The sequence below is a fragment of the Schistocerca americana genome, chromosome 1 (genome assembly GCF_021461395.2).
Source record: "Schistocerca americana isolate TAMUIC-IGC-003095 chromosome 1, iqSchAmer2.1, whole genome shotgun sequence".
Taxonomy (NCBI): domain Eukaryota; kingdom Metazoa; phylum Arthropoda; class Insecta; order Orthoptera; family Acrididae; genus Schistocerca; species Schistocerca americana.
The window spans coordinates 672702165-672719404 of record NC_060119.1 but is presented as its reverse complement, the minus strand read 5'-3'; the positions used below and the strand labels follow the sequence as shown (position 1 = coordinate 672719404).

Sequence of the window (17240 nt, the reverse complement as noted above, 5' to 3'; positions counted from 1 at the left end):
GATAGATGAGGACAATACAAACACCCAGTCCCCCAGCAAAGAAAGTCCCCAACTTGGTTGGGAATCGAACCCAGGACCCCATGATCCAGAGGCAGCAACGCTAGCCACTAGACCACGAGCTGTTGCGGACTTACACAACAATGATACAGCTAGAACATCTGCCTAGGAAAGTTCACTACAACCTGCATATTAAGGGAGAGTGAAGAAGAGCGTATTGAAATAATTTTGCTCGTGTAAGTCTCTCCAGATTTCTTCCCCCGCGGTAAAGGGCTATGTTAACATTAAAGGTTAAGATCATTTTAATACAAATGTTGTGATGTTTAACGTAATTACACGTAACGTGAAATGATGCGCCTGGTACGGAAGGAAATCAGCACTTCTTATGATGCAACAGAGATTTGAGCAACCTGTCTGCATGCTAGACACACTGGAATTACACCTGGATTTATGGGCTGGGGTGCGATTTCGTATGACACTCTTGTGCTTATCCAACGCACACAGGCTGCAAATTTGTACGTCAACCCGGTGATTCCACCCGTTGTACTGCCATTCATGAACAGCATTCCAGGGGGTGTTTTCCAACTACATAACGCTCGGCCACATACCGATGTCGTAACCCAACAAGCTCTATAAAGTGTCGACATATTGGCTTGGTCTGCTCGATCACCAGATCTGTCTCCAATAGAGAACATATGGAAATCATTGCCGGCCGCGCTGACCGAGCGGTTATAGGCGCTTCAGTCCGGAACCGCGCGACTACTACGGTCGCAGGTTCGAATCCTGCCTCGGGCATGGATGTGTGTGATGTCCTTAGGTTAGTTAGGTTTACGTAGTTCTAAGTTCTAGGGGACTGATGACCTCAGACGTTAAGTCCCATAGTGCTCAAAATGGTTCAAATGGCACTGAGCACTATGGGACTCAACTTTGAGGTCATTAGTCCCCTAGAACTTAGAACTAGTTAAACCTAACTAACCTAAGGACATCACACACATCCATGCCCTAGGTAGGATTCGAACCTGCGACCGTAGTGGTCTCGCGGTTCCAGACTGCAGCGTCTAGAACCGCACGGTCACTTCGGCCGGCTCATAGTGCTCAGAGCCATTTGAACCATTTGGTACATCATTGGATGAAAATCCCAACGTCATCCACACACAGCATTATTCGTCCCTGCACTACCCTACCAAGAGCAAAAGGTATGGAATTCCATTCCACAAACTGACAATTGGCACCTGTACAACACAATTAATGCTTGTTTGCAAGCTACCATTCAACATTCTGCCGCTTATCTCTGTTATTAACATAACGGCATTTCACATTTGCAACAGCTTATCTCCCTCTCACATTAACCTGTATCTTGCGATGCTGGTTACTTAAATATGTTACCTAGACAAACGTATTCCCGAAATTTCATTACTCTACATTAATTATTTTTGGTGTTGCGATTTTTTTTCCATCAGTCTATTTACAGTCACGTCATTTCTACTGGAGATTTTATGCATTTACGCGACTAGTTGTGAGTTTGGATTATCATCTAGCGATTCAAATGTACATAAATGTATTAAATTATTGTCTGCTGACACGTAATACAGAATGGCAGTCCATGGTTTTATAATCGTACTAATAAGAGGCTGTACCAAACTCTGGCAAATAAGAAAGATTAATACACACACAATGAGCCTAAGTATTGGTAGTAATAGTTGGTGTCATGAATGTTTTATCCTTCTTGATAACCAGGTTTTGATGCCAGGTAAATGAACTTAGACCCATCAAAAAGTAAGTGCTGACAAAATTAACATTATTTACAGCAATTTTATTAATGCTACTTACATTGCTGCGAGATTTTAATGTTAGGAAATTATAAGATTACATTTTCAAGTGTATTATTCACTGTCGATGTCAAAAATCGTTTGGACTAACAAAATATCCACTATAACATTTTACTAGTTGTTTGAGTCCAAAGTTTCTTGCAGTGAGATTCCTTTTTCGTACTCTTGACATAAACAGTGTTCTGTTGGTTTGTAAGACGTATCGTTTACAGAAACAGTCGACAAATCCATTCGCATTCACTTATCATTTCTACTGTATTGTCTGACGCTTGAACCACTGGAACATTCTAAGATTAACATACTTCGTTTCTGCAGATCTGCAAAATACAGGGTGTCCCAGAAGGAATGTTCGATTTTCAGGATATGTCAGGAACGCTCATTCGTAGCAAACATGGGCTCTAAAAGGGATACTTTAAGAGATATGAACATTTCTTCATCTTCGATCCCGTGAAAGAAATATCCTCTACCGTCAGTTCTTTGCTTTCCATACTTCGAGAAGTCGGAGTACGGACCAGAAAAATATAAAAAATATCTAGTATAAGTGTGCATTAAAGTGCATACCCTTACAGTACCAAGGACGGGGGAGAGAGGGCGGTACTTTGTGCCTACCTTTTGTAAATATTGTAATTTGGATTGGTATTTCATACTTTAAAATTCTTCTAAAATATAGATAGTTTTTTATTATTTCCTCTACCAGATTTAAAAATACATCATTTATTTCAGCTAAACGTAATCCGTTAATTTGTGTCAAGTGGTGTTTGCCGTTAAGTCTACCTCATTATCAGTAGATGTGACTTGACAACGGCAGTGTAGACCCTCTGGGTATTGAATTTCTGTGTTGGTAGCAACAATGAGCTTAACAATGATTAATTTCTCTTTGGTTTCTGACTGTATCTTGTTCCTTCTTATTCAGTGCCGTATTGCATAGTGTTAGAGACAACTGTGGCTGAAAATGTAGCGTCACTCTCTTACTGAGAGAAGTATTAGACATCCTAGAAGAATCTACAGATTCTGGAATTAATTTCTGTGATAGTGACGAAGTGGTTAGTGAAATTGAAGAGGAATGTGGACAGTGGACAGTGATGGAGTACAAACAGATTCTGAAGAGAAGCTCTGGGCACCTGCAACGGATGATGACGCAGCTGATGAGGCCAGTGAGAAGTGTTTTACAACCTCTGGGAAAGTTTTTGCATCCAAACCTAAAATCACACGGCGAATAGCGCAAAACATAGGGAAAGAACAAGAAGGCATAAGAAGTGAAGGTGAAGTAGGAACAATAAGAGAATCATCTGAAAAGATTTTTTCTCCAGAAATTGTTAACATCATTATGAAACATACCAATAAAGCACCATTGAGACATATTTTACCCAAAACAGACAGACTTGAATTCATGGCATGTGTAAGTTTACTTATTATTATGGAGAAGTAGGGCGTTAGTAAGTCGCCTATTCCCCAATTTATTGTCCAACACTTCAGGAAGGTTTGTTTATACTGCTACTATGGGTAGAACTAGATTCTGTCAGCTTACTAAAACAGTAAGATTTGTTGACACAGAGACGCGTAATAAACGGAGGGAACATAACAAGTTTGCTACAGTACGATAAGTGTTTGATAAAATGAATGAATTTCTGCCAAGATATTATTCTTTTGGGATGTACAGTTTTATCGATGAAAAATGTTATTTTCTCGTGGCAGGTGTGCCTTCAAGGTATTCATGAAGGAAAAACCTGGAAAGTATGGTATACTTACACGATTGCTCATAGACTCTAAATTCAGATGTGTTCTCAGCATGGAGCCGTATGCAGGGAAGAAAAATAATAGTCCACAATAATCACATTGAGCTGCAGCTGTTGTAAAATGCTGGTTGTTCCTATGCATAATTCAATGCACAGTGTCACAACATATAGATATTACACTTCAATTGACTTCGCTGAAGACTTGTGAAGGAATCACAGGCCAACTCTCGTGGAAATATTTCAGGCTAATAGGAAATAAACCTCAAGAACTGGAAGCCTTATCAAGGAGAGAATTATATTCCAGTCACTTTGCTTTCAGTGATTCTAGTACTGAGAATAGCCTAAACACAATTGTTTCTTATACTCCCCATGAAAAACCCCAAAAAATCTTCTGTTGCTGTCGACTCAACATTAGGACACTGAAAATGGTTCACGTACTGAAAACAAGAGGAAAACATTCATAAATTTATATTGTCATGAGATGAAAGGTGGCGTTGACACGGTCGATGATTGGTGAGAAAATTTTCAACTAAGAGGGCTACAAGAAAGTGGCCGCTATCTGTTATCTACATTCTTGTGGACGTAGCAGCGTTAAACGGTTATGCTTGTCTTCCCATAGTGAAATAAGACCAATTCTAACAAGTAACAGCTTTTTCTTCAAGAATTTGGACTACAGTTCACGAAATCATACTTGAATAAAGGGCTACGAATATTAGAGGACGCTAGATGTGTGTGGTTTCAGACAAGGGAGGTATTCTCAGATGGAATATGAAGCAGACCTTCACTACAAAGGAAGCTAAAGGAGGAAGGGGAAGATGTCATTTGTATTGTCACGAAAGCCAGTCAAAAGCAGCGAAGTGCAATGAAGTGAGCAAAACCACAAGTATCTACACAGCAAGAAAACTGTTATATGTTCCAAGTGTGAAGAAATTTCTGGAGAAAGTGATGAGTAAGTGATCCCACAAACTATGCAATGTAAACTGCTGTATTTAACTTGAATTATCTATAATATTTTAGAATTGTAATGTACTTCGATAACTCTGTAATAACTTTTACTACCAATGGGTAAAGAGGTATTGCTCAAGAAAGTAAGACTAAATAAATTAAATGATAAAAAAGTGAAAAATACTAAATGTGTTTTTGTAAGGAGTGCTAAAGGAAATGTATAGTTTCTGGACCTTTATTGCACGTATATAGCTCTTTATATGATTTGTTAATAAAGGTCAATGAAAATTAAAGACATTTGAATTTAAATTTTTGTGCTGTACACAAAGTATCCCAAGCCACCCATCCCACACCCCCTCCATGGTCCTGTGCGTTATAAAACATACGTTGATACTGCAGAGGTTAAGAGCTGTGAGTACTGGTTCATCTTCGCTACTATGCAACACACTGAACAAGCACTCATTTATCTTAAAGGTACGCATTTTTTGCTTAGAATGATCGTTCCTCTCATATCCATGAATAGCGGCCAGTCCTGCTGGGACACCATGAATACAACCAACTAAGAGCTGAAACCACAACTACGTAAGTTACAGACTTGAAACTTATACAGAAATACTGACATGCCAAATCAATGTAGTTTTTTATTTTTACTTTCTCATTTACGCTTGTAGCTGACCTTAAATTGTGTGCCATTTCTAGAAGCGCTGTTAACGAATGGCCAGACTCTGCTGTTGTGCATAAATATTATTAAGATGCTTTGTTTTCACTTTTTGCCTACTTCGGGCGTAAATCCAGTCTACACACACCAAAAAAGTTTTGCATCACCCCAGTTCCCAGAACTCCTGAAGATAGCCATTGACTGTGGATACTGTATCACAGAGACAGTCCCTCTGACTGTTCCAGAGATGTCACTAAACCCGCCCAAAGATGTAAACCATCATGCATGACCAGCGCCTATTAGATGGAGGGGGTCTGACAGCCGATCAGTTCCAGTCATTCCACCAGGAAGGAGATACACGTCTCATGTTATCTGTAGTTCAACCATACCTAGACGGTCAATACCACGGTTCGATAGTGTCTGCATCGTTACTTTGTGCCAGGAAGGGCTCTCAACAAGGGAACTGTCCAGGCGTCTCGGAGTGAATCAAAGCGACGTTGTTCAGACATGGAGGAGATACAGAGAGGCAGGAACTCTCGATGACATGCCTCGTTCAGGCCGCCCAACGGCTAATAATGCAGTGGATGTCCGCTACCTACGGATTATGACTCGGAGGAACCCTGACAGCAACGCCACCATGTTGAATAATGCTTTTAGTGCAGTCACAGGACGTCATATTACGACTCAGAGTGTGCGCAATAGGTTGCATGATGCGCAACTTCACTCCCGACGTCCATGGCGAGGTCCGTGTTTGCAACCACAACACCATGCAGCACGGTACAGATGGGCCGAACAACATGCCGAATGGACTGCTCAGGATTGGCATCACATTCTCTTCACTGATGAATGTCGCATATGTCTTCAACCAGACAATCGTGGGAGATGTGTTTGGAGGCAACCTGGTCGGGCTGAACGCCTTAGACGCACTGTCCAGCGAGTGCAGCAAGTTGGCACCATATTGACGAGTCATTCGTCTTCATGGACGACAATTCGCGCCCTCATCGTGCTCATCTTGTGAATGACTTCCTTCAGGATAACGACATCGGCCGACTAGAGTGGCCAGCATGTTTTACAGACATGAACCCTGTCGAACACGTTTGGGATGGATTGAAAAAGGCTGTTTATGGACGATGTGACCCACCAACCACTCTGAGGGATCTACGCCGAATCGTCGTTAAGCAGTGGGACAATCTGGACCAAAAGTGACCTGATGAACTTGTGGATAGTATACCACGACGAATACAGGCATGCATCAGTGCAAGAGGACTTGCTACTGGGTATTAGCGGTACCAGTGTGTATGGCAATCTGGACTACCACCTCTGAATGTTTCGCTGTGTGGTGGTACAATATGCGAGGTGTGGTTTTCATGATCAATACAAAGGGGCGCAAATGATTTTTATGTTGATCTCTGTCCCAATTTTATGTACAGGTTCCGGAACTCTCAGAGTCGAGGTGATGCAAAACTTTTTTTTATGTGTGTATTACGCTACAGTGGTTTCAGTGCTGCATGGTTTGCTAACAAGAGAAGTTGGCAACGCCAGCTCTGACGCCGCCTTTGTGGGTTCCTCGTTGTAGCTGGAGGGGGGAGCTCCGCCGAGGCGGGCGGCCATGTCGTCGCTGATCTCCGCGAAGGTCCTGCCCTTGGTCTCGGGCAGCAGCAGGAACAGGTAGAGGGCGGTGAGCGCGCACATGGCGGCGAACGCCCAGAACGAGTAGTGTGCGCCCACGCTGTCCGACACCACCTGGAACAGCTTCTTCAGAGCGAAGCTATAGACCGCCACCACCGTGTTGCAGATGGTTATGGCGCCGGACTTCACGGACACGTGGAATATCTCACCGATGAACATGATGAAAGCCGGGGCCGAGGCAACACCGAACGATATCTGAAACAAAATCGTTACAGTGTATGTTCAGTATAACTGTTAATGATATTTAGGCACTGAGAATTGCCCAAGAATTCGGAGTGGGTTGGGCAAGAAATAAATTGTATAATGTCGTTTTAGAACCTTATCGTTATAAGTTCATGCGTTGTTTAATTTAGTTTAGCTACTAGCGTGTTCCATGGATCATCTCCCACGATGCGCACGAGTCAGTTTCATAATTATACTACACATTCTCAGTGAAAAGTATGACAAAACATTTATCATTTAGAGGATTGTCTTAAACAACTTTTCTGTGTACATTCAGTGATACTTTACCATGTTCAATCCCTTTCCCTCTCATTGTTAACTGCACGAAAAAAGCTATTTCTGACAGTAGTGAAGCCGAGGTAACGTTGCTGTTGATCTGAATCGGCAGCAAGAATGCTGCGATGCAGTGAATGTGTAATCATAAAAGCTCTGCGTTCTCAGAGCATTAAAAATTAGCCACTATTTGATGCCCCATGTGACGAGGATAAATATTCAGGGCACATGATGCCAGTAAAGATCATTCTGTCGTCCGCACGCCTGCACGTGGTTAGCCCTCGGCAAGTGAGCGGTTTGCAGGGTCTAAAGAGTCGGCCAAAGTACTGGTCCTTGCGTCAAGCCTATACCTGTTTGGGCACTGAGCGAAACTCACAAAATCCTTTAACAAACGAACAAATAATTAATTTTTGGAAACAGTTGGCTCTTTACGATAACATAGAAGAATAACTCATCGCGCCGGCCGGAGTGGTTGTGCAGTTCTAGGCGCTACAGTCTGGAACCGAGCGACCGCTACGGTCGCAGGTCCGAATCCTGCTTCTTGCATGGATGTGTGTGATGTCATTAAGTTAGTTAGGTTTACTTAGTTCTAAGTTCTAGGCGACTGATGACCTCAGAAGTTAAGTTGCATAGTGCTCAGAGCCATTTGAACCAACAACTCATCGCAAAGGTTAAAAATTTAATAGGTCAACCGGAAGACAGAGTAACTTACAGCTGTCTCGACAGAAATAGGGAAAGGAAATTCTTAAAATACACTTCTAAGGCCATTTATATAACTAAATAAAGTGAACAGGTGCACAAATCTACACAGCTGCCTTCAGGCAGACATAGCAAGTCTCCTTAAATCTCGCCTCAAGGAGCAGTTAAGTAATTAATGAGAGAACGAGAGTCCACAGATTGATATACTGCCTTCAGACAGGCAGTGAAAATTCTCTTAAGGTATACGCTACAAAACACTTAAGTGATTCAGTTAGTGAACGTGTATGCATAGCGGCCCAAGAACGCCATTTAAAAAGAAGCAGAAGCAATAATTAGTACTCAGAACCAACTTGTACTAAAGGTAAATATATAAATAAATAAAAGCTGAGAAAAGTTCACCGTATAAAAACATTTAAATAACAAATAGTTGCACAATTAAAACTAGTAATCTGTAACTAACCTTGAGACAGGGAATAAATTGCTTTTACTCTTCAGCTCACAAGCGGCTAATGAACGAACACATAAGAAATCTGCATGGTAACAATTAATAGTTTTACATCCTTCTGCTTATTACACCCCGTGAACCTCAAGTGTGCCAGTCAGTTGCTATCAACGGGCTATATTTTCACAAGTCCAGACGACAGCTCAATATGACACGTGCGATCCCTGTACAACCGACCAACATGTGTCTATCGTCGACACTATCTCCAACAAGAGCATTTGACTCAGCAAAGCCCTACACATGAAAATTTACAAATTTCAAACAGTAATTTACGTAACTTGAGTCAACTCAGTTCAAGGGTACCAGACGGCAGTGCATTCCATGAAGCCGATGTACAGAGGCCACCTTAACAGCCACAATACGATAAGCGCGCCTGAATTCAGACCCAAGAGAGTCAAAGCGTGCCACAACACCAGAAAACAGGAACAGACTAAGGGACCACCTAAATTTCAATGTCATTCTCACTTAATACAACCCCGTAACCACAGTGCTTCTGCAGATGAACTGACACTTCAGATCCAAGAGAGTCAAAGCGTGCCACAACACCAGAAAACAGGAACAGACTAAGGTACCACCTAAATTCCAATGTCATTCTCACTTAATACAACCCCGTAACCACAGTGCTTCTGCAGATGAACTGACACTTCAGATGATCCTCTTCAAAAACTTTGTCCAAGGCTAAATATGGTCGCACTTAAAACAATATACACCATTACCAAACCATTGAATCCACTGCTGAACGTAAAATATTGAATTGCATCAAAAACTGTCTCCGTTTGGTACATGTCACGCTAATCCTTTCCAAGGCCACGCTACAAGGTATTAAGTCGCTCAACACGACTCATATCAGACAATTTACATCGGATTGGAAAGCTCCTTGCATAACGTGACTTCCACCGAGAAGAACTAACAGCAAAGACCACACCAATGTTCCGTCCTTTGGTAACATCTGTGTCCACAACTATTAAAGAGATGATGATGACGTTTGGTTTGTGGGACGCTCAGCTGTGCGGTCATCAATGTACAAAATCCCAATTTTGACACAGTTCAAATTTTACACAATCCAGTCTAGCCACTGTCGCGAATGCTGCTGCTGCTGATGATGATGATGAAATGATGAGGAAACACAAACACCCAGTCCCCCTAATAAACAGACAAAACGTTTAAAGGGCTACCAGCCACTCCATGGCATATCAAGTTCGGCCGAAAGGCATATACAGCCCGCGGGCCCTGCGCGACTCGCCAGTGGCTAGATCGGGCTTGTAAATAAAAAATTGGACTGTGTAGAAAATTAGGACTTCGTACGGGCGAAAATGACTGCGCAGTTAAGCGCCCCACAAACCAAACACCATCAACATCTTCGTTGATACCATTCTCTGGACGCATAGTGTCTAATTATCACCTCCCAGGGATAGATCGGTCTATTATTCTTTAACACAGCCCTACCTCTATAAATGAATTTAGTTCTTCTTTTTATTATATTTAGCAGATAAAGTTTCCCCACGAATCACTCACTATATACCTCAAGTAGATTTGTCGGAATTGTCTTCGACATAATGACGATTTGCTCTCACTCAAAGTCTGTTAACTCCGATTTCACTGACTTTTGAACATCACCATAACGCTATCACATATGCAGACGGTCAAAGTACCAGGTTCGCGCCTAACAGGTAATTAGAAATTGCGTACCAGAAGAGAGTTGCTAATCATATCACTAATTACTTTATCCAACCTACTCCATTTGAATGCTGAGCGACTGAAAAACGACTGAGCCATAATTACTTTTATCTTATGATTTTGCTGTTCTGGAACTTTACCGCTGTCAGGTTCTGAGATTTTTGATAAGTAAATGTGTCTGCTTGTGTTTGTCTTTGATGATTTGAGGAAGGTTGCCAGATATTTTATTAGCTTAAAACAACGTTGCTTATGTTTGTGGGGTCGTTTATCTTCCATTATTGCTTTATGGATTTTGTAAGCATGTAAACGCCATGTTTTTGTGAGGTGGTCTAATTTAGTTTCTGATTCGACTACCATAAGTATATATGTAATACACTATGTAATCAAAAGTATCCGGACACATCTAAAAACATACGTTATTCATATTAGGTGTATTATGCCGCCATATACTGCCAGATACTCCATATCAGCGACCTCTGTAGCCATTAGACATCCGTGAGAGAGCAGAATGGGGCGCTCCACAGAACTCACGGACTTTGAACGTCGTCAGGTGATTTGGTGTCACTTGTGTCATGTTTTTGTTGTGGTCTTCAGTCCTGAGACTTGTTTGATGCAGCTCTCCATGCTACTCTATCCTGTGCAAACTGCTTTATCTCCCAGTACGTACTGCAGCCTACATCCTTCTGAATCTGCTCAGAGTATTCATCTCTTGGTCTCCCTCTACGATTTTTGCCCTCCACGCTGCCCTCCAATACTAAATTGGTGATCCCTTGATGCATCAGAGAATATGTCCTACCAACCGATCCCTTCTTCTAGTCAAGTTGTGCCACAAACTCCTCTTCTCCCCAGTCCTATTCAATACCTCCCCATTAGTTATGTGATCTACCCATCTAACCTTCAGCATTCTTCTGTAGCACCACATTTCGAAATCTTCTATTCTCTTCTTTTCCAAACTATTCATCGTCCATGTTTCACTTCCATACATGGCTACACTACATACAAATACTTTCAGAAACGATTTCCTGACACTTAAATCTATACTCGATGTTAACAAATTTCCCATCTTCGGAAACGCTTTAACTGCCATTGCCAGTCTACATTTTATATCCTCTCTACTTCGATCATCATCAGTTATTTTGCTCCCCAAATAGCAAAACTCCTTTACTACTTTAAATGTCTCATTTCCTAATCCCCGCTTTGATTCGACTACATTCCATTATCCTCGTTTCGGTTTTGTTGATGTTCATCTTATACCCTCCTTTCAAGACACTGTCCATTCCGTGCAGCTGCTCTTCCAAGTCCTTTGCTGTATCTGAGAGAATTACAATATCATCGGCGAACCTAAAAGTTTTTATTTCTTCTTCATGGATTTTAATACCTACTCCGAATTTTTCTTTTGTTTCCTTTACTGCTTGTTCAATATACAGATTGAATAACATCGGGGAGAGGCTACAACCCTGTCTCACTCCCTTCCCAACCACTGCTTCCCTTTCGTGCCCCTCGACTCTTATAACTGCTATGAAACGTCCCCTTTGAAAAATTGTACAAGACTGTGCTTAACCTGACACACAATATTTTTAGCGCAACGCAATCTGACTTTCAGAAATCCCTACAAAAGAATGGCCCTGACTAACATTAACCTATGCATTTCACAAATCGCTTACCTCACATAAATCTTGGTTACTCGAACTACTGCAATACAGCGAGCACCACTACTGCCAGCTAAATAAAAGATTCAAACTACGGAAGGCACTAACTACTGATAGGCATAGTTAGCAAATGAAAGATTTTAATAGAGAACAAACAATGTATTTACCTTAATAGTCATAATATATATAGCAGTTCATGACAAATTACAAAACTCCACCATCTCTCTCCCCACATCCACCACTGCTGGCGGCTCACCTCCAACTGCGCAACGCTACGCGCTGTTCACATCCAGCTGCCGCTGCCCAACACTACAATGGCAGACAACAATGCAAACTAGCCACAGACTGCACACAGCACAGCCAGTGATTTTCACACAGAGCGCTACGTGGCGTTACCAATAAGAAAACCTAAACAGCCTACTTACACTGCCATCTGGTTTCTGTACAAATTGTAAATAGCCTTTCGCTCCCTGTATTTTACCCCTGCCACCTTCAGAATTTGAAAGAGAGTATTCCACTCAACATTGTCAAAAGCTTTCTCTAACTCTACAAATGCTATAAACGTAGTTTTGCCTTTTCTTAATCTAGCTTCTAAGATAAGTCGTAGGGTCAGTATTGCCTCACGTGTTCCATATTTCTACGAAATCCAAACTAATCTTCCCTGAGGTCTGCTTCTACCAGTTTTTCCATTCGTTTGTAAAGAATTCGCGTTAGTATTTTGCAGCCGTGACTTATTAAACTGATAGTTCGGTACTTTTCACATCTGTCAACACCTGCTTTCTTTGGGATTGGAATTATTATTTTCTTCTTGAAGTCTGAGGGTATTTCGCCTGTCTCATACAGTTTGCTCACTTGTGTCATATGCGTTCAGAATGGTTCAAATGACTCTAAGCACTATGGGACTTAACATCTGAGGTCATCAGTCTCCTAGACATAGAACTACGTAAACCTGAGTAACCTAAGGACATCACACACATCTATGCCCGAGGCAGGATTCGAACCTGAGACCGTAGCAGCCGCAGGCTTTCGGTCTGAAACGCCTAGAACCGCTCAACCTCAGCGCCCCGCGTCATATCTGTGTACGCGAGATTTCCACACTCCTAATCATCCCTAGATCCGCTGTATCCGATGTGATAGTGAAGTGGAAACGCGAAGGGAGAGCATACAGGCCGACCTCGTCTGCTGACTGACATACACCGCCGACAGTTAAAGACGGTCATAATGTGTAATAAGCAGACATCTATCCAGACCATCACACAGGAATTCCAAACTGCACCAGGATCCACTGCAAGTACATTGATAGGCGAGAGGTGAGAAAACCTGGATTTCATGGTCGAGCGGTGTATCATAAGCCACATATCACACCGGTAAATGCCAAACGATGCCTCACTTGGTGTAAGGAGCGTAAACATTGGACGACTGAACAGTGGAAAAACGTTGTGTGCAGTGACGAATCATTCATTCTGTTATTTACCGTCTCGTAAGGCTATCAGATGATCAAAACCAATTGCAGAATTAATTAGACAATATATCTCTATTTCGCGTAAAATGGTAATTGACTATAAATAATGAAAAATGTGAAGCCATCCATATTAGATAGAATCCGCTAAATTTCGGTTACACGGTAGATCACTCAATTCTAAAGGCTGTGAATTCAACTAATTACTTAGGGATTACAGTTACAGGTACAAAAAACTTAAATTGGAACGATCACATTCATTATTTTTGGTGGAAGGTAACCAAAGGCAACGATTCATTGGTAGAACACAAATAACATGCTACATGTCTATTGAAGAGAGTGCCTACACTATGCGTGCCCACTCTCTTCTGGAATATTGCTGCACGACGTGGCATCAGCATCAAATAGGACTGACAAAGGACATCGAAAATGTTCAAAGAAGGGCAAATCGTTTTTGTATTATCGCAAAATAGGAGAGATGATAAGCGAGCTGGAACGCCAATCGGTGTTTTTTAATTTTTTTTAAGTCGTTCTTCATAACATGAGGACTTTTCCATGAAATTTCTATCATCAACTTTCTCCTCAGAATGTGAAACTATTTTGTTGTGGGCGTTCACCTTCATAGGGAGAAATGGTTAATGATAGCAGACCTCGCACGAAAAGATTAAGTTTCGTTTTTCCTGCTCGCTGTTTGAAAGTGAAACTGCAGAGAAATAGTTTGAAGGTGGTTCAGTGAACTCTCTGCCAGACTATTAATTTTGAACTGCTGAGTAGTCAAGTAGATGCAGATGTCGATGTAGGATCGCATACCAGGCAATGACAATCCAGAGAAGAACGAGCATTTGTAGTGTTGGCAGTCTCTGTCAAACGATTTGTTGTGTCATCTAAGTTTTCCTACAAGAAACCGCAGTTTTTCGTTTGCCTCGTGCACAGCATTTTACATGTCCTTCCAAGCGAGAAAGAGACTGTTGCTCCCAGAGTGAAGGATAGTCACAATATTTCTCCCAAAATTACTGAGCTATGCTGTATCTTCTAACCGTTCTACCAACACGTTGCAGGCTTTGTTTCATCTTCTCCCCAAAATTTTGCATGTCCCTCCACATGATCCAGATACCATGGCTCCCAAGAAGAGAATAGCCATGATATTTCACCCGATATCTGTATGTAGAAGAGTTTTCAGCCAAGTCTCTGCTCCCCATTTCATGTAAAGATGTTGTTTACAACATGAAAGACACTAAGCAATGTATAGTTTATCCCTACCTGAAAAGACAGACTGGACATTTACTATATGGTACACTATTGGCCATAGGATACACTATTAATGGGATGTATGAAATCTGTATGTAATTGTTTAATACATTCCACACCTTAGGTGTGTTGAGATTCCTGACGTAAATTAAACATGACTGTGCCGTTGTGCTACTAAACGTAACTTGCATCTTCACATCTTCTTCATGTGCAAGTACACTGTAACAATACAAGATGACTCGTGAGCATGCGTTTGCACCATTCCACGTGCGCCAGTGTAAGACCTAAATATGCATCAAATGAGCCTTAGCCTTAACGAAAAATCGGGGAATTAAATTTTAGAAACATCTGTGGGTGAGAAACGTATGTAATATTCGGTGTTTATGAGCTGCTCAGACGAAGCTTGTGGTCTAGGGTTGGCGAGAAGTCTCCTTCATCTTTCGAGGTTAAGAATGTACCCAAAGCATGAGGGAGTGGTGTGGGATGGGGATTGCAGTCTGCCATTAAGGCAGTGTGGGGGACAGAGGCGGGCCTGTTGCTGGCGTTGCTCGTATTCCTCCCCTTGGTTTCCAGCATGTATTGGTTGACTCATGTGGCCAGTCACGTCTTGTGTGGCTGGGCCTGCCACTTGCAGAACATTTATTTAAATAAATACGACACTCACACATTGTTACAGTTGAACATAAAAGCTCATTGTTTTAACATATAGAACCAGCGACTATTGGTGTAATTCGCTTAAAAAAACGTATCCTCTGCCTCTGTGGCGTAACTGTTATATAGCAAGAGTTTGCTTTGTTTAAAAAATGAATCCAGCTCTTCCAGTGTAACAGTTATGTAATGGGAGTGTGATTAGTTTAAAAAAGTGAATCCAGCAGCTCCAAAGTTTAGATGCTATAAAGCAAAAGTGAAATGGTAAGAAAGTCTGTCACACATACGAGTGGAATAGTTCTTCCATCTTGTTTATTGTTTGTATATCAGGTAACTTGTGCAAAGAACTAGTCTGTGATAATAAACATCCTAGACCCCTACATGTGTGCTAGACATCCCATCCCTACCGTATGATGTAGTAATAAATCGTAGTTCTAGGTATAGCCTATACCAGGATCTGTCCCACTAACCTTCACCATTAGGGCAGATGGATTAGTTCTGCCATCTCCTGTCTGCTATTATGGATCCTCCATCTTGAATTGCAAAGTCATACAGACCGCCACTGTGGACTGCAGGTGATCCTTTGACCTTGGGGAGAGGGCATGTAGGGGACTTAAAATCCTGGATGTTGACTACAAATTATTACACACAGGTCTGCTAGCAGCATAGTGGATGTAATGCATAAGAACTACTCTTGAGCCACAATTCATTCCTTTGACAGTTATAGGGAACGAGGACTGGGCTGCAGCAGGCTAATAAATCATACTGGAACCCAGGTGCAGACCTTTTTTGTCTTTGGGCAAATCTAGCAACCATGCTGGCTCTGCCATTATCCCTTGAAGTAGGACATGTGGCCTAGAAGAGTGAGGGAAGAGGGTTGGGAAGGTGGTCATTTGGGGAGGGGAGGAAGGTGTGGTAGGGGATGGGGGAGCGGTGTTGGGGAAGACTGGTAGCAATGTAGACTGTCAGTATGCGCATTTCCTGACTACTATGGACATACTGCATCCTTGGGTGTTAGCTCTCATGTGTCCGGGTCGTAGTGCCTTTCGTATAAAAAAAAGAAAAAAAATGAAAAAACAGTGCTCATCAACAAGTCTATCAACTATCAGTTACTCCTATTGACAGTGAGATTTCCAGATATGTATTACACCCATCCCAACAGAATCGGTGCATGCATCCAGGGTGGATGTAAGGTCATCATTACAAGCGGGCTCATACTTTCAAGTTATCTGTAGATCTGACTCAATATTATAATCGCTGACATAACGTTACGTACCTCTAAACACATAACAGTTCATTTTTTTTCTCTTGGACTGAATCTCGCTGGCTCGTACTTGGCGTGGCGCAGAGGGCGTCCAGCTTCTGTATGAGAGTCACCTATCTTGCTTCTTTGATTCTCATGATAAGGTGTTTCAAGCAGTCATCCTGAGTATCGTCGAACAGAAACGGGAACACTGTATCCATTGTCCTTTCGGCCTCGCGACCTCGGAGCAGAAAGAAATGTGTAGCCCATAGTATCTTGGTTTACTGTTTTGTATGCAAATGTCAATGGGGCGATACTGCATACCAACCTCTGTATTCGACATCATTGTACATCGGGAGCATACCTCCCAACGTATTTTATGCGTACTGTAAGCCCTTCGTTTGTGGGTGGTAGGCATTTATCTTGTGGGTGATGTCATAACATGAATTACTTCTGATACTAGTCTCGACTGAAAACTCAGAGACAGTAATGCAAGAAGCTCTGTGTTTCAAGATGTTGTCTTCTGCAAGGAACCTTGCAATTCCCCGATCTTCTGCAGTCGGCACAGATTTGGTGATAATGTAGCGGGTGAGGTAGTCCCTGCAGACTGTTATCCATCGATTGCATGGTCGACTTCGGGAATGTCCCAAAGAGGTCGATTCCAATTCCATGGTATGGCGGTGCTGCAGTTGCAGTTGGTACCAGAGGCCCAAGAAGCAATCGCATCACATTCTTCCGGCGATGGTATGCCATGCAGTGGCTCTCG

General features: G+C 42.0%; 1 protein-coding gene across 1 annotated transcript in view; it reads right to left on the bottom strand.

Moving 5' to 3' along the window:
- Window positions 1-6647: 6647 nt before the first annotated feature.
- LOC124589404 (facilitated trehalose transporter Tret1-like) overlaps window positions 6648-17240 on the bottom strand; it is a 37259-nt gene continuing 26666 nt past the window's right edge. The window contains exon 3 of the mRNA XM_047131554.1: window positions 6648-7049. Coding sequence (XP_046987510.1) covers window positions 6648-7049 — 402 coding nt within the window. The remainder of the gene's footprint in view (window positions 7050-17240) is intronic.